Raw genomic sequence first — 27,036 nt, 5'->3', positions numbered from 1 at the left:
TGTAAGCCCTAAGTAAATGTTTAAGAACCTCCTATGAAATACTCTGTACAACACTGGAATCGGTAGCAGGCACTGTGGGATCAAAATATCCCCAGATGGAACAAAGCCCAAGTGAACAGAGAAAGATTTCAGGAGACACAGAGATATGAGGGTGAAGGAGATGTTGTAAATCATGAGACTCATGAGACTATCTAGCTATTCCCATCAGACACTGACACAGCTTTCCTGAAAACAGCAGGAAAAAGCCTAACCATGCTCAGGAAGGGGACTGAAATGTTTATGGCAAGGATTATAATGTTTCTGGCTGCAGAAGACTGGATTTGGTGGTTGAGCAGATTCTGTCCAGCCCTTTGCATCATCTTTTGTGACAGATGAGAATTAAAGTTAGGGAAGGGATCTTGTCAAAACTACTGGTTTAAAGATTTAATATGTTTTAAAGTAATTTTAGTGTTTACAATCACACGTCACAAGGAAGCAGCTCCTATGCCCACTGAAGCTGAGCAGAGTTTCACTAATGGAAAAACTTCCACTTCTCACATGGAGGTCAGACCAGGCCTCAGAAGAAAATTTATGACACGGATTAAACGTAGATTTCTGTTTTGTTTGTAAAACCTAAATAACAGGCAGATGTTTTCCAGGATATATTAACAGCTTGAAATCTTCTCTGGTGCTAACTTCAGCCAAGATGCCAACCTGCTTCTCATACACTGCACATGCTGCAAGGCTGCACCACCCATAGCCCCTTGTGGGACGCCCAGTAGCCAACAGTGTCTGCTTACAGTAAATGACTTAGACATTTCTCACAAAATGAACTAACAAGGCAGAAACAAAATTTTTAGACTAACTTCAGCTTTCCTGCTGTATTTTCTTAGGCATGGTATCTTTTTCTAGTGGTTAGGGAGTTATTTTTATAACAAAAGGTATGCAATCAATTCCGTCTGTGGGTCTGAAGAATGTAAATGAGAATGGCTGATACATACAATTTCTCTGTTATAAAGATCCTTCGTTCTCCACCACAGACCCCACATGAAGCCTTTATTGCCTTGACAGAGCATACAATAGGGGCCAGTGGATTATACTATCTTCAGGAAGACGCTGGTAAAACAGTACACTTATATAAATAGCACTTGCTTGAACCTCTCTATTATGAAGCAGAACCTTAATTCTACAAGACAGTCACCAGGTTCATGGAGATGCATGACACTGTTTCTTTCTGCTGTGTTGTCCTAGCACAAACCCTATGTGCCTCTCCAAGCAGTCAATCCTCAGATCTGCAGCACACCATCAAGTAAGGCATGTTAATTCCAGCCCACATTCCCAGTGAATCTCTGAACTGTGTGAGCAACACCTTCCACCAGTGCCTAAAAGACTGCAGACAGCAGCATGTGAAGGGCCTATCCCAAGGGAGCACCAAAAGAATTTTGGGCTCAGGATTTGAGAGACAAGTATGTGAGACACTGAGTATCTCTCTGAAGGAGTAATTTGAATGCGGTCCCTCTGTAGCTGCTTACTTTCCCCCCAGTCGCCACAAATTATTCCAGTATCATGTGAAGCATGCATTCTTGTTCTACCACTTCAGTCAGATTTTTTGTAAGATAAAAACCTAAAGCTCCACAGCCTCACTTTATACCACCAAGCCTTCTCTTCCAGCCCTATTCATGTGAACAGAAAGCAAAAACAGACCAGTGGGCAGCACTTCCCCAGCAGCCTTTAGGCATCAAATCTTGGCCACATATATGTTAGAATAGCCCACATAACATCAAAAAACATCATGGGTATATTTTAGTGTATTTTTTAAATTTTGTGTACTTTACCCCCCAACATTTGATTCAGTTATGCAAAAGACTAGAAAATGCATTTTAGAACAAGATTTTCTTTGTTACTGATACGTGTTTTCATACACGCAAGCATATATACATGTACACACTGCCATCTGCTCCAGAGTTAATATGGTAAATAAATATGTTGTTGTTGTACAGTTTATAGAACAATTTGCTGTCCAACAGAATGAGTAAAATCTAAATCAGATGTAAACATTTATACTAAGACCAAGAAAAACAACTGATAATTCTCAAAATTTCTTTTATTTCCTTAACAGAGCTGAAAAGGAGGGGATCAAATCCTTACCGTGTGTTTGGCTTCAGGTTCTCAATTGGCAAGTGAGTAGACCCTGCAGTCCTGGTTGACCACTTATTCTTTAAAAAGTCATCATAGGATGCACTATAAACCAGATAGCCTGTAAACAGAAGTAGTTGTGAGGATTATAATTAAATTTTAAATCAATGGTATCTTTTAATGGTAAATTTTAAGGATTAAAAGGAGCTGAAACATCTTTTAATATGAAAGTGATTCCATGCCTAACTCTCCTGGAAAATCCTGGCCTATAAGAATTTCCTACCATTAGCTAATAAGGATGGAGCATTACATCAGAGGCACCCAGTTGTGAACTGAAAAAGATGACAGGGGTAACCTGTCATTCTCTGTTTTAAGTGATAATTGACTGTGTAGACACTAGTACAAATGGTCATTCAGGAAAAACTTCCCCTTCTCCACTCTCCCATCAGGAGAGAAACCCTCAGGAACGTACCTGTTACCATGTCTCCTTGAGCAGGTTTGGCCCAGTCCACAATGACAAAGGAGTGACAGCCTTCAACTGCCACAACTGTGATGTTGTGAGGGGCTTTCAGGGGACGCTGATCTTTCTCTCTGAAGTCATTGGGAATGATTTCATCAAGGCTCTCCACTTGGAAATGCTCCAGGGCCTCTGTCAAGGAGCAGGGGGCTGCTGGATCCTTATTGAGATAGGTCACATAAGGAGCTGGAAAAGACAGGGAAGAGCAGCGTTTAATTAGCAGTTTGAGGTATCCCAGAGTAGCACACAGACGGGCAATTTCCTAAAGAGAGTCAAGATTTGTGGTGCATTTTAATATTCCTCACTGTCCAGTCCAGAGACCACTGCCAACAAAGCATGGCATACAGCCAATTTGATTGATGAGCAGGTGGAATGTGATGCCAGCATTCAGGTTTGCCTACCCCACACTCCCAACTGTACCAAATTATGCAAAGATGGAAGGACTTTCTTTGCTACAAGAGGCAGATGAGAGCAGTCTGACTGCAGCACCCTCTGCATGCTACCTCCAGCTGCTCTGGAAGGTGGGATGAAATGCCACCCAAATTCTGCCTTTTCAGCATGGGAACAGATCCCTGCCAGGGCTTTCAATCATCTAAGACTTTACAGGTCTAAGTGGTTGGTTCTTACACAAACATCCTGGAGCTGGATCAAAACAAGAAAAGAAACATGAAGAGTAATTCCAAGGTGAAGTCCAGCCAGTTTAAAGGGATTGTTGTGGTCCCCTGGGTACTAAGGGACCAGGAGCCATGAGTCCCTACCTTCCAGGCATTCCAGGCTCCCAACCTGCAAGTCTATTTTTAAAAGCTTTATACTGACTGGAATTTCACTTCAGTTCAGGAAAAGATTAAACCATCTTTTTATTACCTTAAAAGTCACCGTAACATTCAAAGTAAGGACTATAAAACTTGCTTTGGAAATGTTTATTCAGTTGCAATAATACAATTCATTGAAATGGTAATATGATTTCCCTAGTGCCTTGAAATGTTCATAAACCAACATTTCTTGGTTTATCTTACTGGATTTCATGCCCTAAAGGAATTTTTTCCAGATCTTGCAATGAAGTTAATTTTAGCCTCTCCAGCTAAATGAATCAAGAAGCACTGTCAGCGAGAGAGCCGAATAGAAATATCATGAAATTGTTTGGACAGGGAAACTGAAGATGCACTGGAAAAAGTTTTGGCATATATAAAAACAAATCTTTTACTCCAGCAGCAGAGAGTTCCACTCTAAGCCACATGAAGCTTGTGGATATTGGAAGGGAAGCCAAGACATGTCAAAGATGATTCTCCATCCCCTGAACTCTTTTCTGAAATTCCAGGTGAGTCAGCAGCTGACCTGACCTCAGGTCAAGTGCCAGAAATATGTAAAGGGCTGCAGGGGGTGTCACCAGTCTGGGGTGGAGGCTGGAATGTGCTGCCCTACAATCTCCAAATCCCTCTGTTCTGACCCCCAACTGCTTCTCTGACAAAGAAGCAGAGCAACTCTGAAGTCAGTGCTGCAACACCAACCTATACACTTGAATGGCTCATGTACACAGGAGACATGGCTCCTGTAATGGGGGTTCCTTCACCAAATGCCTTCTACCAAGAAAACATTCAAATACCAAAATCATATTTATCTCTACTGGATTTATTGTTTGGAAAGTTCATGTCCAAAATACCATTCATTCCTTGACTTTGAAGCACCCTTTTGACATACATGCTTGTGCAAAGTGGATGAAATCACTGGGTTTAACAGATCAGTGTAAAAGAATCAGGTACCCCAGAGGAAGACTCACACCCAGGTGGAGACTTGCCCTGCTGGAACTATTGGTGTGAGGTTAGATGCAGTTAAGCTGAATTGAGCACTGGTGTAGACACTCTTGCTCTCTTACTAACTTCAGCTAGACCACACAAAATGCAGAACACAGAGCAGAGCACTTACAAAAAAGAGTATGAAGAGGTTTTTACTGGTTCAACAAAATTATTGTGGGCCCACACATAGACATGTAAGCACAGAAGCAAGGAAAAAAGTACTCCTGTTCGTGTTTCCAAGGTGGCAATCCTTAAAAGGACCACATACACATCTACTGGATGTGTTTGTGCAATGCTCTGAGCTTAAGGGCTGACCTTGCTGGAAAAGAATTCTTTGTAGCACAAGTAGTAAGCTACATAAACCAAAGGACATCCTTACCCGTGAAGCGTTTCTTCCCAGCAATATCATATTCTGACACAGGTCCAGTGCCAACAACACTGGTTTCTGGATAGATGACCTCCAATTCTGTTGTCGTAGGAGCAGTGGTAGTGGTGACAGTGGTGGTGGTCGGCGGCAAAGTGCTCTCAAAAAACTCGTAGTCTTCAGAGGAAACATAAGATGAAAATGTTAGCATGCTTCATCTAATTTTGGCTTAACTATGAGAAGGGAAACAATTCTTCAGCAGCCACAGTCCCAAAGAAGTGCAACACAGCCTGCCCTGGCCACTGCACACTCCTTACTGAACTCTAGGCCAAGGTTGGTCACACTTCAGCCTTGGAATGGTTTCTACCAAGCTGGTGGATAGGGAAAACATCTTTGTCCCAGAATACTCATGTCACTGCTGATTTAGACCTCACTCACGCAGTTAAACAGAATGAAAGTTAACAAATGTATTTGTACAGAAATATCCTGAATGTGCATCTGCCACCTCCTCTCACAAAACCCAAGAGAAGATGGCACAGTAATTGAATCCCTGGCCAAAGCCCTCAGATGCTGAAGGAATTAGAGAAGGGAGAGAAAAAAATGGCTAAGAAAACTCTGTGTTGCAATTTTAAATCCCTAGAGATGGTTCATACTGCTCTCAAACCCTCTTGTGACTGGAGGTGTAGAGCCCAGTACTCCCCATTTGTGGTCCCTACTGGGACATGAAGGAAGGCAAACTGTCCCCCATGAATCTCATAATGTTCAGCCCTATTAAATTCAGTGCTCTTTCAAAAGCTACTGTGTTACCTGATAGGCACACAAAATGAAGGGAAAGTAGCATTTGGCATCCCTGCCATGAGTTCATGCAGCCTGGGGAACTCAGCTCCTGTCTTTGAGTGTTTTGTGCTTAAACTGCTACAGCGTGTATTTTCTGCAGGTGAGCTGTGCCTAAGGGGAGACCTGGCAAAAGACCTGTGCACTGATGATCTTCTGCATCCATGGAGATGTAAGGAATATGGGATGTATGTCTTGTGCTGTTTCTAGTTCATCCCCTCCTCCCACATTCTAAATGTCAGTTTCAGTATGAAGTGATTGGAATTAAAAGTACAAATCTCTATATCTTTCTCTCTGCTGCTTTTTAAATGTTTTTCTGTTGTTGGTTAGACTTAATATCCCATAACTACAACCACAAATTAAAAAAAAAATAATTACATTGTTCTAGAGCCACAAATCCTACTAAAAAACTTTTTGTTTCACTGAGGTCTTACTTATGCACTTCCATATGTGAGAGCAGAAGTGGGAATTTGAGGACTAAAAGAGATAGAACATCAGATGTCACTGATGGCAGAAAGTGAATTTCAGTTCCAGTAATTGAGAATTTGCATTCGCTGTGCAAACTTACAATTAAATGCTGTGATTTGACACTTCCTCTTCAGCTAAGTTTTGTATGTCCTTTCTTATAATACCAACATGGCATGAACATAACCCTGAAAAAAATATTTCCCTCTTTTCCTTTCATCTGATTTCAAATCTCTTTGATTTGAATTACACATTAATTAAGCAGATTAATTACTTTACATGCAGGTGATCTCATTCAGTATGAGCATGCTTAATTGTCTAAATGCAGACTACACATTAAAGAAAGAACTTGCTAAGGTATTTCAAAATGTTCAGGGCTTGAATGTTATTTGGGTTTTGTATTTTAGAGAAGGTAATTGACTTTGACTGGGCAGGAGTTAGAAGTTGCACCAGAGAAAGTGAATCTGGGATCAAAGCAATGTCTGTATGACACAGCTCTGAAAAGTAATTTATTTCCTCAATAGGAAATTCCTGATAGATTGCAAGACAGATAGAAAGGGATTTTTATGTTCAGAAACAGATGGTTTTGGACCCCTTTTTGTCACATGGGATGCAGCTCACCATTTTCCAGCTCACCACCACTTGCTTAAGCTCCCATTTACCAATCTGCCTCCTTGAAAAAAGGAGTTCCAAAGAAAAAAGAGAAAAAAGCAACATGCCACTTGCAATAGACCTCTACAGTTAAACCATACCATCATCATATATCACATATGCTTCTGGAGTTGCTGTCACATCTGAATCCAGTCCTGAGAATGTATCTATTGACAGAGAAAGAAAAAGATGCTATAAGAATTCAATAAAAGAATTTTGGAATAAATTTTTAAATAAAAATATTTAGCCAGTTGAATTGTAAAGAAAACAGGTAACTTCCTGGTTTCCAAATAATGCAGTGACAGTCCACTCTGCACACTGGGAATAACAGATGAGAAGCTAAGTACAGTAGTCAGGAGTTTTTCTGGGGGAAAATGGGTTTAGGGCTGCTACACAAAATTAAGAGTAATCACCTTCCAGAAGCTCTGCCCCAGGCCCCAGCTGCTCTGGTGAAAGATAGGGCTGACAGCAACTACCTAATGATCACATCTGGATTTGACAATATTTTATAGTCTCAGAAGCAGCAGATGTGAAAACATATGCCAAAGAAACCAACCAAACAATTAAATATTTTTACCCAAATATTTTTGTGGAGGTATAAAAACAAACAGCCCACAGAGCCATGACATTTATAAACCATGTCAATGGTTTTGCAAGGAATGCAGCCTAAAAGGAATGGATTAGTAGAATGAAGTAATTAGGGCTGGACTTTCTGGGTTTTACTCTGCACTAGCTCTACCCTGATCCTATGGAATGGCTGCCCATCACAGGTTGGGCCACATAGGTGAAGCACTGTTTCTGCATTAGTTTCATCCAACATGAATTCAGTTCAGGAAATCAGAGTGAGATTGCTCCAGGATGCAAATGAAAGCACAGCAAGGACAGATGATTATAAGGTGCACATGAGAAACACTCTGCTGATCCACCCCAAGATCCAATGCAGCTGCACCAATAGACCTCCCAGCTGACTATTCCTTTATATTATCTCATTATCTCTGCAGGACATGACTCCAGTACCAGATACATCAGCCATCAAGTACATCTGATGAATCCCAAAGTCTTTCCTACACACTCTGAGGAAAGCATTTCTCCAAGTTATTCAGGGAAGCCAAAGACTACACAAAGCTCAGCACAGTCACAAAAAGCCATGCAAACAAAGCAAAAGCACTTTGGTGTAACCTGTGCTGTAGGTACCATCAGAAGTCTCCAGTGCCATGCTGGGGCTGGGGAATTGCCAGCATGTGAACAAAGACAAGAGAAAGACAGCTTTGACCTCAGGACACTTCACATACATTGGTTACATTCCTCTAACACTCCATATGGAAGCAATAGTGTTATTTTTACTAAACCAGAACTGCAAACAGTGCAAAGTTTCAACTGCCAGTGTTAAACAGTTCACAAATATAATCTGAATGATACATTTTTATTTTTGCTGATTTTTTTTTAGAACCAACAATTACTGTATAACTGCTTTTTTCTAATAAAATAATTTTCTTTTAATACACTGTGTGATTTTAATGCCAAAATAAGCTTTAAAACACAGGAAATGAGTTTATTCTTGTCAGACTTTTGTATATTAGAATCTGACATTTCCTCATGGTAGACTTCTGCAGCCAGTCTTCAGGAGATGATCCCCTTGGAAGTCACTTAACTTCTCTGAGGTTAGTCAGTCACAAAGTAGATTGCTGAATTCTTCAGATCTACCCACAACTGGCCAACATCAACTAACATCTATAATGTATGCACTTACCTTTGACTGCCTACATCCAAGTAATCAAGAGGATCAGATATGCAGAAATTTGAAATCTTTCATGGGCAGATTTCAACTCATCCATGCTTATTAGCTAGTAAGTCTTTGGCCTACCTACAGTGCAGCAAAGCCAAATTTCTATTTTTCTATTTTTGTACTCAATTTCAGTGTCTGTTCTTGTTTAGCTCTAGCTCTGTCATGGTGATGATAAGAGTACTCCCCAACAGACCTCTCATTTTATTATTTTCTGTACAGCAGCAGTTCTTCACCTTGCTCCATCACCCTTTGCTGAAGCTCTTGAGTAAACCCTGCCTGTAACAAATGGGGCCAAATCTTCCTATGACCACTTGCCACAAACTTTTGGCATCTATCAGGACAGTCTTGTTTTCTTACTTGTCTAACAAAATCCATCACTTGATTTTATCACATGTAATGAGTGCTTAAGTCTCCACCTGTTCTTTCCTTTGTGAGTTCATGAATAAAGTTTAGTTGATTTCACTGACAAATCACGCCTGTGTGGCCAAACTCCTCCTTGAAAGTTAAAGACTGCTGAATCTTGGGAAAAGCTGACAATAAATTCTGCTGGATCAAGAAAAAATCCTGCCAGAGATAAAAGAATTTGCCAAGGCTGAAGAAGAACATTTGGAGCTGGGTTTTGGCACTTGCAGCCCCTGTCTGTTTGTGAGTAAAGTACTTAGCAACAAATATCAAGCTTTGGCAGAAAAAGTATTTCACTAAACAGTGTGGAATATTTTCTAGACTCAGATTAAAGGGAAAGACAAGATAAAATATAATTTAATATAATTTGGAAATGATCAAATGAAAATTGTATTGTTTTGATAACTCAAGTAAAAGTTGATTACTCCCCTTAAAATATACACTTCCCTTGTTAAACAATAATAGCCATCATTAAATAAATACCAAAAAGATCTTTTCAAGCAAATTCCTTTGTGAAACAGGCAGGCTGTTTTGCTATGTTTATCTAAAACTGAAGCAGGTAACTAGGATTTAAAAAAAAACTTTAGAAAGACTCTTTAGAGAAGCTTTCAAAATTCCCAGGTAGGGACTAATATTGCTCAAGCTGTAAGGTAAGAAGCCTTAAGAATCAGGTAAGAAGCATAAATCCAGCACCATCTTGTCCTTTCAGTCTGCCACTGTGAGGCATTTGCAGATATACTGTCAAAATGCCAGGCAGCTTATGAGTTACTTTAAATGCATTCTCATTGAACACACAGCCTGAATATAAACTTAGTTTTCATTCGTGCCTCTATCAAGTTCAAAGATTCAGCAAGCCCATCTGGCAGAAGGCAAAAAACCCAAGCAGAATTTTTTATGTGTTCAGAAAATCACATGAAAATTCCCCAGCCCACAACTCTGCTAAACGTAACACCACAAAGGATTATATTGCTCAGCTTCTGGAGCCTACTTTCAGTTTCATCCCAGATAAAACGTCATGAACTTCTACTGTTCTTACAAGGTGTATTCTCAGAAGAGGTCCTCCAGGTACCAAACAGCACAGGGCAAATAAGAGGAAACATTACAGGATATAATCAACTTTTAAGATAAGCAAAAGGAGCTGGGGGTGTGTGGGAGGGATTCTAGCTACCAAAAATCATGGTTCTCTTTAGGCAACTTTGAAAGTAGGAGAGTGACTACATCTAACAATATTTGTAACACTTCTGTAAGTAGAATTAGTAACTATGAACTTTCCATAGGGAAAAGCAAAACTCTTCATATTAATATTTAATGATGATATGATTTTTACATACCTATGTTTGTGTGTGTACACATCTGTGCATATCTACACATGCAAGCACACTTCTATAACTGCACACTGTCAAATGTGGCTAATTGTTAATAAATACTAACACTATAACTCATTGTAATTTCACCTGCACAAGGAACTGATATCTCTGACTCATTAGTTACCTAGGGCCACTGGTAAGGGAATTTTGTTTTCTGCTACTGAGATCTTCTCCCAAGATGCCATCCTTAGACTCACTGTGAGTTGCTGAAGCTACACCTTTCTATATCACTGCCCTTTTTCAAAGTGATAGCTCAGCTTCCTAGGCCGCGGTTACGTGACCTACGTGTAAATCTACTCTGACTTAAAAGATACAGGTGTATGGGAGAAAGGTAAAGGCTTCATTACCCATTGAAACTGGCTGCTGCAGTTGTCAGATGTCTGACTGCCAACATGCTGGTAAAGTTATGGCTGTGCTGCTATTGCCCATTAGTAGACTGAGTTGAGGATTACCTACAAATGGGAAGGGTAAGGGCTACCATGGTGGTCCCTGATCTGGTTTGGCAAAATAAGCAGCTAATTCACTTGCAATGCAACATCCAGGTGCTGAAAGCATAAAACATGATAGGGAACAGGCTCAATAATACCCAAAGACTCTAGAGTCTTATATGTGTTTACTTTGGATTTCAGTTTGACACGACAACCTAAGCTTATATAACTGCAACAGGAAAAAATGACACACACTGACACTGGTTCATATCTTCAGATATTAAAGAAATCAGTGTACAACTCTCTGCCTTATCTGTGCAGAACCTGGGTTGCCTTTCACCAGCTTCATCTGTACTGTGCTGCATTCCTGCTAGACAATCTATCTCCAAAAGCTGGCAAGAGAACAAGAATCGCACTTTGCAAATGCTGTTTCTGCCATGGCTCAAAAGAGAGACTTTTCAGAATTCATTGTGATAAGTGAACACAAAACAGACAAAATATATAGCTCCTCTGGGTCCTACTCTGGCCTGAAACAGAATGATAAAAACTTATATGTAAGTGCTTTGACCACAAAGCTACTGCCTATACTTGTACCCATGAGTGAACATATGCAATAAAAATGGATCCAACATAATGTAAGAAATTTGTTGAAAACAACACAACTCCATAAAAAACTTCAGCTTTGGTGAAAGTTGGCATTTTCCAGTGAAAGTCCATTTAACACCCAAACCCCTCTTCATATGCTGTATTCTCAGCTCCTACCTTATCGAAAGGACCAAAATATTCAGAGGCAGGTTCTCCACCATTCCACATCTGTTACAAACAGCACAGCCATGGAAACTCTAACAGCACAAAAGGAAATTACCTTCTGCATTGCACTCTGGCAGGCCATCAAACCCCAGGAGCAAGTTGCCTTCATCATCATACTGCCCATAGGTGCCTGGAGGACAGGTTGGTGCGGGTTTCTCGGTGGGTGGGTCAGTGGTGGTCGGCTCAGGAGTGGTGGTGGTGGTGGTTGTAGCAACAGTTGTTGTAGTGGTTGTGGTAGTTGTGGTAGTTGTTGTTGGTATTGTTGTAGTAGTAGTTGAGGGAGTGGTTGTTTTCTTAATCATTTCAAGACCAATCAGAGGCTTTCCTCCAAGGCTTATTATTGGCTTGTCTTGTGCACTCGCTACAGGTTTATTAAATCTGCTATGTCCAAACAAAGGCAGTCCATCAGGACTCACCACTGGAGCACCCTTTTCATCTAAGAGAGAAGAGCAAAACCAAAAAATCTCACCATTAATATAAGCCACTTCAGGATTACAGCACTAAGCATTACTGTGTTTTATCACATTAGATGCCACAAAAACACTGGATACAGTGAATACAGCCTCCTGTAACTAAACTGACAGAGGAGGAAAGAGCCATGGCTAAGGAAGCTGGAAAACGGTTCAGAGGAACCTCAGAGAAACCACAGTGGTGTTCACATTTTTCAGCTGTTTGATAAACACTGCAGGGAGGTTTCATTGCAGAATCACTATGTGCAATGAAGGCATTTCATCTAAATAACTCTCATAACTGTTGATGAAATGTATGATGAATCCATGTTCTGCTCCTCAATGTAAAACATGTGCAAGGAAAAACTGGGATGAGCTGACAAGATGCTGCCACTGTAGATAAACTTACTGCCAAATTCTTGGCCAGCTTAACAATAGGCACTGAATTTGTATTTGAGAGATCTGTACAGATGGACTGACATGCAAACAGCAGTGTCTTCAGAGAACACAAACAGGGTTTCTTACTATTTGTGGTCGTTTTTAGAAGAAAGAAATGGCATAAACACATCCATATGGCTGATACAGTGCTAGCAGTGGGGATTAATTATTTCTATGTATACAAAGCTATAAGTAATCATCAATCCTTATTCTATCATCAGCCTTTGTTCTGGCTCAGTTCTGCAGTCCTTTCTAATGCTGATACAAGTGATATGGACTTGAGTGATTCTTGTTGCCTCATACTCTGGAGTCCCAAAGGGTGACTCAAAGCCTCCCCACATCCCACAATGTGCTTGAGGTACAAGCAACTCCAAATGGCTTGCATGGGACCTGGGGAATGCCTGAAGCATTCAACAGCTCAAAGATTTGTAAATGTACAAAAACTGTAGAGCTTTTTTCTGTAAGAAGGAAGTTGTAACTTACCAACAATTGTACGTCCATCCCCTCCTAATTTCACTCGGAGAGGGTTGCCTTGGGAGTCTTGAAGGTATTTTCCTTCAGCATTTAACACTAGCCCTCGGTCAAGATCTACAATCTAAAAGCAATAGATGGACTCAGGTTTAGCTAACCCAAGAGGAGGTGAAATTATATTTCACAACAACAGGAATCCTGGGGAAATTCAGACAGTAAGTGTGATGTTCAGGAATAGCTACAACACACCTGAACTTTTAAAACTAACTAAGTGTATAGTAATCACTGAGATATTGCTGAAGAGAGCAGACTCCCAGGAACTGGGCTCCAGAGCTGCACAGCCAAATTCATATCACCTACTGTAGCTCTCATGTGCAAATGAGCAAATCCCTTGATTTTCTTGGGCTGTGCGATTGCTAAGGTGAATTCCTGTAATACTGATTTCACTATGATGAGCTGAGTCATTTTGAAGAGGGGATTTAGAATTATGTCTAACTAAAAAAAAAAAACCCTAAATATTAGACTAGTTACTTTATATTGAAACGGCAGTGAAAACAAAGTAGCTAAGATTTTAATTGGGGTAGGAGACTGAAGAAAAGCCTCTGTCACATAAAGCAAATATGTCTGAGAGCTTGGACTGAATTCCAGAGCTAAGTGCAATTAAAATTCAGTCCTTGTTGCTATTTCAACCCCAAACAGCTGAACTGTATGCTGTTTTAACCTGAGGTAACAGACACTGAGTCAAAAACCAGCAAAAGGGGCAGAAGCATCAATTCCAGGTTGGCAAGACAGACTTACATCTGGTGCTACGGAAGACGGCAGCAGGAAAGACAGCAGATGATGAGATCAGTCTATGAAGCCCTTCAGGCCCCAGATTTGGCATAGATCCTCTTTCTTTACAAGGTGTTCATCCTGCTTGCAGCAATGCCTTCCCCTCGAGAGGCAGAGAAATGCCCCACGGCATTCCAAGGACCTTTCTAGCCCACTTTCTGGAGTCCATTTGAAGGACTTTGGGCAGGCTTTTCAAAATGCCTCCCTTGAATGTGACACACCTAATGCACCATTCAATGTTCCTCTAATGAAAATGGTACCATTGAAGAGGCCATGAAATAAATGTCATTATGTGTCATGCCATGTGCAAGCAGCTCTACTGCTGCCAGGGAGGCTGATCACAGACTCCTACTGCTCAGCACTTGGGAAAACATGCAGGAAGCACCAGGTCCTTCCCTTACTTTTCTTGGTTAAAAACTCAATGTAAAGGATTTCAAAAGACAAGGTGTGAACATATATGCAGCTTGTGGGGCTGTCCTATCAATGGCATCTGAGCTCTTCTGCATATACCTCTGGAAACACGTATGTAAGAGTGGCAAAAACTACATAAGTGCATTTAAAGCATCGTGACAGTTATGGAGTCACTTTTTGTTCAGAAGTCTTGCTCGGGAGCTTCTACCTGGAGCACGAGTCTGGGAGAAGCATTGCTGAACACATCCTTCACAGCACCTATCCCAGGCAGTCTCCACTCACTCTGCACAGCAGACAAGAGCCCACTGTGTCAAGAGTCTCTGAGTCACTGGGGAGCACAAATCTCACTGACTCTGACGATAGAATGCTTCTCTAAATTTTACAGGAGAAATGTTATAGTTTAAAATTCAACCCATCAGGCTTTAAATTTAAAATGTTAAAACTCAAATTTTTTCATTAGTTTTCAGTGGAAGAGTGGAAAGTAAACCACTAAGTATAGCTTCCCATTACAGCTGCATTGACTAAGGACACTGATTGCCTGTCTTTTCTTAATAAAAATACAAGTAAAATAAAAGGCCAAAACATCTTGAATTTAAAGAGAAGGTCACCCTACCCACTTTGCTCCTTGAGGGCCATTGATTACTTTCTGTCCGCTTGGTTTTCCATTATTACCGGGGATTACTTTTCCATTTCCATTTTTTGTTGTAAGATTTGGTCTGCCATTATGACCTGAAACAGGGAAGAAAACACTATTCTGAAGAAAGCTGTGCAACCTACAAGCCATATTTTAAATTGCAAGTAAATACATTTCCTGGCTGATCTGAATATAAACAAGAGCAGAAAGAGGCCTCACCATACTCCACAAACCAGGCACTCCATTTCTTCTTGGAGCAACTGCTGTGACACTGTCAGATTTTTGCAGCTGATACAAGAATTTGAAATTGCTTTTTCTGAAGAGGTTAAACACTCATTATTCATCTCTGTCATTTGTTTATTTGGTTTCTCTATTCCCTCTATTTTTTTTTTAAGAAAGCAGGGCAACATTTCTTCATGGCACTACAGTCATTAAAATGTTTGTCATCTTTGTAAGCATTTCAGAAATGGAATGGAGGAAGAAACCATTATTAAACACAATCCTTGTGCAATCCTATCCTTATACAAAGCTGTAGTGACAAACTGAAAGGAGAGAGCATGGGAGTTTTCTCTACACCTATTTTTCTTAACCTGGAAAAGGAAGGAATCTCCTTCTCTAGCTGAAAAACCACTGCTAAACAGAAGCACACTCAGGTTGCAAGCGGACAAGCAGTAGCACTGAGCTGTAGGCCCCCCAGCTCTGAAAGGGCAGCAATTTTCATCTTATCTCAGAGATATGCTTTTAGAAAAATACAATGGGAAAAAATATAGACTGGAAAAAAATTAACTGAATACTTGTGAGCTATAACTTTACAATTGCATTGCTAGTAGTAACCTTAAATAACCTCCATACAGAAATCTGTTATTTTTTTCATGCCATACATCTCATCCCCCATGGTATTATTCAAGGTCTACTCCCATCATAAAGCTCTTTAATCTGGTGAACCTCTACACAACACAGAGTCTGACTAAAGCATATCAGATGCAACAACCCAGCTGCACAGTCCTCATTGTGTAACAGTGAGGCCACTTAAAACAAAACATTACTATCTACAGATAACACAGAAGGTATTTACTAAAACACTCAGGTCACTAAATACTATTTTGAATGTCCATGCATTGGAGGGAGAAAAGGTATTTCTACCTAGCCAAGTCACTGAGGCTGTCAGGGATTTTCCATAGGTGACATGAGGAATCAATACCTTGATGTGTAGTGGACCTTCTATTCTACTACCCAGGTCCACAGATATTCTGTCAGAAAGCAAGTCTCTAACTTTTGGGGTAAATCACAGCCATAAAGGTATTAGATGGCCTGGCTGTGATGGGTACAGTCCTCAACAGGTATGGGCAACCCCGAGCTGTCACTTAGAAAAAAGAGGAAAGTGGCTTAAAAACTCATCAAAGAAAACATGGAATGCCAGGGCATCATGAAGAAACGCCTCACTAGGCATGGGCAGCTTTGGAACCTACAAAGGCCTTTCTGCAATGCACGATGAAGAGCTACATACCTGAGAGGTTGTCATATTCTGAGTCCAAAAGGGCTTTCAATGATCATTTTGTGAAGTCATTTCTTGATAAGGAACTTTTCCAATTTAGCACCTAACTCTGTCACCCTCTCTGTGATCCCATGCAGATCAGACTACAGGAGAAAGGGCTTGGGGCACCACCAAACAGGCAATGTCCTCAAGGACTGGGCTTCCCAGAAACCACCAAAATAAAGAGCAACACATTATACTAAGTAACTGAACCTGCATCCTGCTGGAGGACTTTTCATCTAACTGCTGATCTTGGGAAGAACACAATTAATGATATTAGTACAATAAAGGCAGGATACCTGATCTATAAGGAGGTCTAACAAATTGCCGCTGAGAAGGGCTTCCTAGCCTGGAGTTCAGTAGTCGCTGACGAGGAGATAAAGTGGAAGAAATTGCTGGAGAAATGGTGTGTGTGGTGGTAGATGCAGAAGAACGTGGCCAGACAAAGTTTGGTTTAGATGGGGTATGTTTGTTTGAGGACTGGGTAATCTGTGATGCTACGTCAGAGTTTCTTGGTGATTCTGGAGAAGACAGTTTTAATATAGAAGGTTTTCCCATCTCTTCTTCTTCAGAACTTACTTTGTGAAGTAGAAGAGTGTCCATAGATTTTCTTTTATTGTTAGCAGTGTCTTCATATACATTTTTGCTACCTCTAGAAACAGAAGGGGACCGTTTTGCTGCCAAAGATGTGGGTTTCTCTTCCATTTCTTTCTGGTCATATTCACTGTAATAATCATCTTCTTCATTAGAAACTGACTGATGAGATTTAGATGAAGAGGGGGAAGGAACTTTTTGAGGAAGTTCAGTGTTAGACAGTTTTGAGGGTAACAGGCCGTATTTTTTCTCTGTTTGAGATGCTGTTCTTGTAGTAGCTCCTGAGCGAGCAGGTAGTGAAGGACGAGCTTGTCTCGAAGTGGGTGACAACCTTTGATTATAGTGGTTGCCTTTTGCTGTATCACTGGCAGAACTGGAGTCTGGCCCAGTATGTTTTGGTTTGTTGGAATGTACCTGAGAACCTGGATGCTGTTGCTTTGATTGAGATGAACTTGAGCTTCCCTGAGAGAAAGATGCAGATAATCCCCTAGAAGAGGACACCTCTTTGAGAAACACAGAGCGCCTGCTTGCTCTGTCACTGCCCTCTGTTCCATCCTCATCATCATCTTCCTGTAACTCTTCATTACTTTGGGATGAGACGTGAGATGGGAGGCGCCGGCCCCTTGAATGCAGTATGGAAGGACTGGTTTGTGCTCTCTGTGGAGGCTCTGAGTGGGAGGTCTTCTCCACTGGAAGATGAGAAGATAATGTCTTTCTAGGCAAAAATTCTCTTGGTTTTGAGTGAGCAAGCGTTTCTTTTACCTCTCGATTGCCCTGCTCTTCAGGTTTGTATTTGGAAAGAGAAGACTGCAAAAGAGAATGCTTTTCTGGAGCAGCTGTTTGACTTTGTTGTTCTTCTGAGTCAGAGTGGGGTGATTTTTCACCATGTGTGTCTCTGGGGTGAGAATTGGAATTGACCTGAGGATTTCTTCTCTTGGAATAGATTGCTGAAGAAGACTGCCTGGAAGAAGGCAAAGAAGGAAATAAGGGGTTTTCATCTTGTGAGTCTTCCCTATAATTCTTATCAACATCCTTTCCCTTGGATTTGGCATTGGTGGAGGAGCGAGAGTGAGGTGAAGTGTAACCAGGAACAGCAGACCTTGATGAGACTGCCACCGCAGCTGATTTTGAATCCTTCCATGTGTGGGAACTGGAGCCTGAGGATAGCCTTGTTTGCTGTGACCTAGAACTGGGCTGTCTAGCTCTGTCCTCTGCTTCTTCACTGTCAAACTCATTATGGGTGTCATGAGCATGGGAATCTGCTGATTTGGAAGCAGCTTGACGTGAATGACCTAGAGAGCCTGACCTACTGCGGTGGCCCAAGACACCCTCGTGAGAGACAGCAGACTGTCGATTTGATGGCAAGGCCTGGTGACCAGGCTCTGAAGTTTTAGAAGATACTTTCACCAGCATGGGGTCAGGCTTCTCTTCCACATTACTCGCAAGGCCATTATTTCTGGAGGGCAGAGGATGGGAAGAGGTCTTAGAAGGCACATTGGTGTTGCTTTGCCTTAATTGCTTTGTTTCATTATCTGTGTATCTGGGAACAGACGATGCAGAAGACTGTTGTGCTGATGATGGTAACAGTGCTGGTGGCTCACGTTTCTCTGTGCTCGTCTGGCTTGACATCTCAGATGTGTGGGTTCGAACAGATGTCCTCCCTGAGGCAAGGACAGGATGGACTGGCCGACTGGGGGACAAGGGTTTAACATTCCTCCTCTGGTCCTGGGCTTTTGGCGGTGACGCTGTAGCTTCCTGGGAGGAATCGCTATCATCTGTCACCTCAGTGGATTGGAGGTCAGGTTCCAGCTCTCCTGTCCTTCTAGAAGGTAACTGGGATTTACTTAGGACTCCTCGAGTCAAGATTTTATTCTTATATTCAGAAAGAAGATTCTTTTTATCACTAACAGCAGGTGAATGAACAGACAGCTGCTTAGAAGAAGGTGACAGCTGGGCTTTTGAAGAAACAGAAGAACTTTGAGGAGGAGATAAGCCAGCATTCCCAGTCTTTTTAGCCTCTGAATTCTCTTGAATATTTGTCTTTTGCTGAGCGACTGAATCCTCCTGAGCAGCTAGGGGTAAAAAGAAAAGTGTTTATTTACAACAATAGAAGATTCACAAAAACTGACCAAAAGCAGAAACCAGCCAGGTAGCAATAACACAACAACTTATGAGAACATGAGACAATAATTATTTCTGTATTAACGAGGCTGTGGAGTCCAGCCAAGATAAGTTTTGGGTTGTAGGAAGGTATCTATGTGGAATTACTGTATCTTGGATAAAACTTAGACCAATTAATATCAAATATCTAAAATCAGGGACTGCAATACCCTTTCAAGGGAACCAAATCTTCAAAGCAAAATTTAGTCATGTTGGTGGTATGGTGCTGTATTATCCCATGTAAGGCTGTGTCCCACCTTTTTAGCTAACCCAGCAAATATTCTAACCCAACAAGAGTAACTTTTCGGCAAGAGCCAAACACAAGGAGTAGTATCCAAGTAAGACACTAAGTGACGTTCAAGAGTGAGAGCTGTCAGGAGCAGAGCAGCAAAAGACCCAAAGCATTACATTTTTTGGCCTTTGGATAATAAGAGCACATAATGTTGTCATAGATTATGGCATGCATTTATTTAAGAGGCTAAAATGTGCATAAAAATGTCCTTTTGCATGCTGCAGAGTGGCAAAGACTTATTTGGACAATATAATGATGAAAAGAGCAAGCAGAAACAATATTAAGGAAGTGAAATCCCATGGGTCAGACAGAGTGCAGAGGAGTTGAGTCAGTAAGAATTGACACAGCTGGGACCAAGGCAGGAGTGAGTGAACTACAGCATTGGTTCATGGCTTGGTGCTCACCTGCTGGGATGGCGACACTGAAGGCTTTTGACTGAGGACCCGGTCCCCTCCTGTTTGCTGCACGAATTTTGAAAATATAGCGCTCCCCGGCCTGCAGACCGTCTATTATGGCTGATGTTGTAGCTCCAGAGTAGGTGATGGACTTTGCTCCAAATGGCTTGAGAGCCGGGGCGTATGAAAGAATGTATTCTGAAATGATTTGGCAGACGGTTGGAAGGAGGAAACTGAAAACAGTCCTGTTTCCAGCGGACAGACTGTATGGGTAGGATGAATTAGAACGTGCATTACTAAAATTAATACACTAGCAATGCACGCCGAGTCAACAGCTGGAGTATAAAGACATGAGAGAGAGATACATGTATATATGTAGGTTAAGTTGAATATTTGTTCTTATTTAGAAGAGATACTTCTACCAGATAATATCAGCACTGGAGATTTGCCAAATGGTAGCAACATCACGTCTGTCCAACAAAATCAAAATATGACACACTGTGCTTAACCAGAGCTACGGCCAAACACCACAGCAGACAGAGCAAAGCAAGGTCTGGTCACCACTTTGAAGCTCACCCTGTTCTCACCTTTGAGTTTTGAATTACTGTGATACCTGTGCTCTGCCTTAGCTTTCTGCATTGAGAGAAATTTTACCCCTATAGGAACAATTCTGGGCACAAAGAGAAATCTTTCCATTATACTCCCAAGGAGTGTAGATGAGAACTCAGACACGTGCAAGCTGTTTTCTTTTCAAATCCTCTGTAAGAGGCACAGGTATCAGACAAAACAGGGTTTTGATAATAAATTTTATGGGCTTCCATCTTTCTCTCTACACAAAACCCCACAACAATACCTGAGGAGCCACAGTGCCACAATGAGAAAACTCTAAAACATAATGGCATGGGTTTTTTTTCTTGAAAGTGAGCCCATATTCATTGTGTTATGAAATAAGCCATGCACAGTTCATCAAAATCAAGGAAAAAATCATCAATATTTTATATGCAAATGCATTTAATGCTTCATTGAAAAACAAATCAAGGTATCAGAAGGCATGAATTTTTTTTGTTTGAAACTTCTTTCCTTTTTTTTTTTACACAGGAGTTGCTTTCATGGCAGAGACACTGGTGCAGCTTCTGATAACTATCAAATGGCTACTGGAGAACATTTTCCCCCATTATTTTTATACATGGTATAAATACATAAAAGGACAGGGTGAAAAACAAAAGGATCAAAAGACAAAAATTCCTGATTACCACAAGCTATCAAAATGACCACAAAATGCTAAATCCGTGATTTTAGTTAGCCAATAAAAATATCTTGCCATTTATTTCGTTTAAAAATAAGACCTCTCCTGTAACACTTCATACTCAAACAATGATATGTTAGATGTGTGTAAGCATTCAGCCCTTGAATATTAGGTATCTTTAAAATGATTGCCTTGGATGAATCATCTAATAACAATGCAGACAAAACTGCACAAAGTGCTACAGATTGGTCAAAATTAGGAGCAGACTTGAAATATAAGATAATGTCCTTGCATGACCCTTCTTACAGAAATAATGATTCTTGGATACAACTGCAGCTACATTGAAGCAATTGGCATGACTTCTACTGACTTCAAAAAAAGAAGGAATTCCACCACTGCCCTAAAGAATACATAAAGTAGGTCTTCCAGACATGGTGTACCTCCCTCCAGGCCAACGATTTTTCAAGTCCTGAGATGCTGTAGTGGTGATAAGTGACCTCCAAAAACTTGTGTAATTTGAGAACACAATCCTATTAACCACTGAAGAACAAGAGGATAAAAAATCAGCCTCGTTTTCAGAGGGAAACAGGGGGAAAAAAATCCCAGAAAGAGCTTTTTCTTTTTCTTTAATTCTATGCAAAACTTAGCCAACTGGCAAATTATGTTTATGACTGTGTACAATAACACTATAGTACACAAGATTTATGCATGATGTCTGCTGAAATCAGATTTGTGCTTGCTTCTTAAGCTGAGGATTTCCTTCCATGACAAACTAGAAATAAAACACAACATAAACCCACTCACTTTCTTGGCAATTACCCAACATTTTTTCCTCTTCAACTAATTCTTAAAAATCTTTCTGGAAACTTCCTTCTCAAGCCTCATTTTTGACCTGTCTATTAATGGAAGAAGAGATAAAGTGTGCATGCATGATAACCCAGGAACCTCTGTGATATCCCAGGCAGACAGTGATGGTGGCTTCTTGGTGGCACTGTAGAGACACTGGGCTGGAAATGTGAAGATCTTGCTTGGGTTTAATCAAGTGAAAGAATCCTGGCACAGCCAAGTTCCAGCTTACTGCAGGGCAGCAGCTGCCTTTGAGACCACCAGCTCCTTGAGGGAGTTAGAAACCAACAGTGAAGACTCACCTTTGACTTTTCCTTCGCTCTCTGGAAGAGCATCCCAGGATGCTGCTACAGAGGTTGGTTTCCCCTTTAATGGCCAAACATCCAAATTTTCAGGTGCACTGGCAGGAGCTGGGAAGCAGTCATACGCAAAAGGAGCAAGTCAGAACAACAGCCTACACCTTTTGCTCCATAGCAGAGATTCCTATACAGCTACTTCCAAGATAAACATGAAGAGTACACATGGCTCAGGTCCATGCTTGTTTCTGTCACATCTCTCTCTCAGACTGCCATAGTGAAATTTTATTCCATATTTTTAAGAACAGGAGGTCTGCACAAGACTGCTATTGTGGCTTAGCTGGAATGACACAGTAATTTGGTTGTTATGGACCACTTCCCTGTACCAAAGGGGCTTGACAGCTTCTCCATGGAGGAGGGAGGATTTAAATTTGCTCTCCACAGAAAGGAATGGAAGCCAGGTTACTCTTCTCAAAGGAAGGGACACATCTAGCTGTAGGGGTCGGAGAACTCATCCCACAAAAATACCTAAGCCACCTCCCCTTGCTTTCCTTGTACCACATGAGCACTTGGGTGTGTTCCCCTGGTGTGCTTCACCACCACAGGGATGCTGGCAGCAGCACTGAGGCCTTTCCCATACTCTCAACCCTCTGCTGCCCCAATCAATCACTTGGCTCTTTCTGGCCTTAAGTCAGCCCTATTCCACAGCTCAAACCCTACAACTTTGTGTTACCCCAATGACCCTTTGAATGCATACCTGCCTCTGGGGTCCGCTGGTAAACAGACACACTCCATTTGCCTTCCTTTTCTCCCTCCAAGATTTGGATGGCAAACTCGTACATAGTGTCTGGCATGAGGTTCTCCACCAGTGCCCGCCGGTTGGACACCTGCTTGTAATCCCACCTTGCCGATTCCCCCTTTTCCCGATAGCGAACATTATACTGCCTGGCATCAGAAACACAGGAAAATAAAAGTTCACATGTGAAAGCTTAGCATTAGCAGAACCAGAGTGGGACAGGGATGCTTTGACCTCAAGTAGCCTTGTGGGGCTTAGGGAGGAACCTATTGAAATGCAAACAACAAAGTACCAACAACAAAACCCACTGTATTTTTTCCTTCCTCTAATGAAGTATGACTGTTTTCATCCCAAAGGATGGACCGCTCTTTCAAGACTCAAAACACCCTCTTCCCTGGGGGAAAGCTGCAGGATTTTGTGAACTGAGGCAGGCATCCTTGGGGTTCCACACCACCATCTCACTGCCTTGTGGCCATGAGCATGGCTGGATTGATGGCAGGCCCTTGCTCCCACAACAGCATCAGTGGCTCAGTTCCCACCTGTCTGCCTAGATAACTGCTTCCACAAAGAAATATAGAACATTTAAAACTGCAAGCTTTCCTGCTCTGACTCTCAGGGTATTTCAGCGCCAGTTTGCACAGCTCTTCAGCGTTCCCAGGCTCAGCAACACAACCCAGTACTTTCAGATCTTTGGCAGTTTCCAGCCTATTTCCTTGTTTGTTTTGGTCTCCAACTGCTATAGCATGCTGCCACAAGCCAAGTTCTCACTCACAGGAGCCCCAGCCTGTTCAGCCTCAGCTGCATGGAGCTTCTAGGAGGTCAGAGGATGCAGGGTGCAATGATGGGTGTCTTTCCTACTGCAGTGACGGTTCCTCCACCCACAGTATGGTCATCTCAAAGCTTAGTCTGTTTTGACAACTCAACTCAACACCTCACCTCCGTGGGCTCTGCTGTGTTCCCCACTCCTTCTTTCCCCATGCATCTTTGGGGATTTGCTGGTTGTGGTGGCATACCAACACTGGAACAGCCAAATACCCGAGCTGGTTCTGGCATCATTTCAGAAGAGATGTAAACCCCTGTAGTACAACACTCATACAGATCTCTAAATGCTAATGAGCAGGGCACTAGGAGGCAAGCTAAATTATTCTCATGACCAACAGCAATTAAATAAATGCAAAAGCATTCAGTAGAGCATTGGCAGCAGTTCCCCTCCAACACCCATTTAAATAACCCAGGACGAAGTACCTATTTGCTGCAACCTTCCTCTTTTCATACAGTGGGTCTGTCCAAGTAACAAGCACAGACTGAGAGGACATAACTCGAACAGTTATGTCTTGTGCCACCTCCACCTCCTCCTCCTCTGAAATGGCAAAACAGAACAGCACATCACTAACAACATTGGAGTTCTCATAAAAAACAGCAAATATCTTCAACTGACACTATGAAATTCACACATCACAGTTGATTTAGAAATACAGGTGGGAGTGGAAAACTAATTACATTGATTACTGATGGTATTTCATGGAAAGATAATGCCTTTTGTTAGCTGTGTGCCTGCAAGACCACAGTACTAATACATTCTCCGGTCCTTCAAAATTCTACTAACCCCCAAACTGTTACTCACAGCAAATGTTATATTAACACACTAATATTCATCATCTCTGGTGAATGTGCTGCTAGAGGTACCTGGAGAGCAGAATTTTTGTCTCAAAGAAAATTCTGAGATTTTAAAAACAGGTTTCATTTTGAAGGGCAATAAAACCTTCAAAAAAAATTTTACAAGGGAAAATTAGTATATATTTTATGTTTTTGAGTGCTTCAAAGAGGTTGTTTGAATTCAGCTTTAATTTTTTTATGGTATACAAGAAAAAAAGAAAAGAAAAAATCATTGAAGTGAGCTGTTTTGACATATCAGAGTACCTTCTGAAAATAATTTACAAAATTCTAAAATTAAGTGAAACTAATTTGATGTTTTGAATTTTTGAATTTTTATAAGGTTCCCTTTTCTATTTGTCAATCAGCGTTGTTTTAGTCTAGTCCATCTACTAGCCAATGAAAGATTTATTGCTTTTCCTTACTACTATAATAATAACTATTTCCAAGTTTCCCAAAGGCACAGAATGTACAAGGCATGACCTTCCAGACAGAGCTTTATAGACAAGTAACATTGGAAAAAATATTGATGTCTCAGGAAAGGAAAGGAGCCAGTAAACTCTGGAGGATGATCTCATTCTCTAGGGATCTTACTCATATATGACTGATATTCAGGGAGAGATTGCCCTTCTCTTCAGCAAGTGCCACATTAGCCCAAAACCCAGCACTGCCAGCACAGATGGCAGGCAGCAGGGAGGCACATTTCCCCTCTTCCAAACAGGTTTCTAACACAGAGGGTTTTCAGACAGTTCCAGTCTTTCCAAGCCAAACAGCTACCATACAATAATGGCCAAGAGGACCCATCTACTACCCACAAGTAGGTTAGGGGGCCTATTTACAAAGTTTTGCAATGGGAAGAAATCTGGAGAAAGAAAGTGAGCATGAGAAATGGATGAGCATCAACTTTCCAGAAAAGGTGTTAAATGGGATGTCAACACAGTTCAACCACAATTCTCAGTTCTGGCACAGGTGTTCATCAACATCAAAATCTCCTAAACACTTTGCCATTCCCATGCCATTCACATCACAATATGAAGGGGTAAAAAAGCACACTGGCATGGAGATGACTCAGAATCTCACTCATCATTTTCAACTTTGTCAACAGCATGTAATAACTTCTTTCCAAAAGAAAGTGAAAACTTTTGCTGACCAGGTTGACGCTTCTGGTAATCAACCCTTCAGAAAACAGGTTATAGATCTGGGAAAAAGAAGGCATATCATTTTGGGGGTCCTGGCTTTGATTTAGTCAAGTCTTCTCAAGCAGGTACTGAAATGCATTACATTTGTCAGTAGATAGAGAGGAAGAGATTAAAGAAAAAACCAACCAAACAAACGAGACCTCAGAAACTCAACCAACCATGTTACAAAGTTGTATTACTTTATTAATCCTGCTTGAATTAGAGAATTAGAGACATCCATCAAGCTCTTTACCACACAATGAAATACCTAGTAGCTCCAGCACCAAAAGACTTCCAGTGCAAAAATCACAAAGCTATCTCTGCATCCAATTATCTCCACTCATTGACAGTAGATGTGAAAGAAACGTACCTGTGACTTTTCTTTTAGTTAAAGATGACCTATAGACAGGTTGGCTCCGTCCCTGTGAGCTCCTTGATGGCAGTGAAACCACGTGAACTGATTCAGAGGCTGTGCATGCAGGGAAAAACAGAAGGTTTCCTGTAACCTTTTTCATTTAAAAGAAGGAATGGATTTCAGAGTGGTCCCACCACATGCAGGCAGAATCTGAGCTATGGCTCTTCTCTCCACCCTTTCCGTCTGCTGTTAATATGACAAACTTGCACATGGTGTCTCTTTGACATCAAGTTCTCCTACTATTTCCTATTCTCTGTGTAATGCCCTCCCTCTGCTAAGATACAGAACACAATTATAACAAGTATTTTAATTTATAGGAAGAAGGGGTTTTGATAGCTAGGACAGCATGTGACATGTGCACACCTAGCAGCCACAGGGGACTACAGAAGTGTGCTAGCTCAGCCAGGTGCTATCAGGGAAATTTGACTCACCTAGTTTTCTTGCTTCCTGGTTTTGTCGCTCTTGTGGCATCGGGGCATAGCTCATCCTTCGGCTGCTTTCTCCATATCCACGGGGATAACCTTGGGATCTGCTGCGTGGACCTCTGAAGCCTGCTCCATAAGGCGGTTTCCACCGAAAAGGTAACTTGCCATCTGGAGACTGGGCTCGCACTCTCAGAGGTCTGCTTGGCATGTCTTATGCCAAAGACACACAAAATAAACAAACACACACAAACCCCATGACAGTTACTATGAAGCACATGACACGCACATCAGTCCACATATGTCTGTTGCAAGCACATCTGTAAAGATCAGAATAAAGGGCATGATTTTATAGCTTTTTTCTTTTTTCCTGTAAAACCAAATTGGAGTAACAACAAGCTTTCCGAGCAGGATGTACAATACTCAACAAGTGTCTTTTCCCA

At 41.4% G+C, this 27,036-nt stretch overlaps 1 protein-coding gene across 1 annotated transcript in view; it reads right to left on the bottom strand.

Annotated features, from left to right (window-relative positions):
- FNDC1 (fibronectin type III domain containing 1) overlaps nt 1-26,821 on the bottom strand; it is a 38,489-nt gene extending 11,668 nt beyond the window's left edge. The window contains exons 1-14 of the mRNA XM_033512772.1: nt 26,603-26,821; nt 26,127-26,225; nt 24,171-24,285; nt 22,887-23,074; nt 22,136-22,243; nt 19,751-19,939; nt 16,600-18,966; nt 14,746-14,861; nt 12,903-13,014; nt 11,588-11,968; nt 6,841-6,906; nt 4,805-4,966; nt 2,588-2,818; nt 2,128-2,236 (exon numbers count right to left, since the gene is read on the bottom strand). Of these exons, the coding sequence (XP_033368663.1) occupies nt 2,128-2,236; nt 2,588-2,818; nt 4,805-4,966; nt 6,841-6,906; nt 11,588-11,968; nt 12,903-13,014; nt 14,746-14,861; nt 16,600-18,966; nt 19,751-19,939; nt 22,136-22,243; nt 22,887-23,074; nt 24,171-24,285; nt 26,127-26,225; nt 26,603-26,804 (4,445 nt within the window). The 5' untranslated portion in view covers nt 26,805-26,821. The remainder of the gene's footprint in view (nt 1-2,127; nt 2,237-2,587; nt 2,819-4,804; nt 4,967-6,840; nt 6,907-11,587; nt 11,969-12,902; nt 13,015-14,745; nt 14,862-16,599; nt 18,967-19,750; nt 19,940-22,135; nt 22,244-22,886; nt 23,075-24,170; nt 24,286-26,126; nt 26,226-26,602) is intronic.
- Between the last annotated feature and the right edge of the window lie 215 nt (nt 26,822-27,036).

The sequence above is a fragment of the Parus major genome, chromosome 3 (assembly GCF_001522545.3).
Source record: "Parus major isolate Abel chromosome 3, Parus_major1.1, whole genome shotgun sequence".
Taxonomy (NCBI): domain Eukaryota; kingdom Metazoa; phylum Chordata; class Aves; order Passeriformes; family Paridae; genus Parus; species Parus major.
The sequence above is the reverse complement of the archived record's forward strand: the minus strand, read 5'-3'. Positions and strand labels throughout refer to the sequence as shown.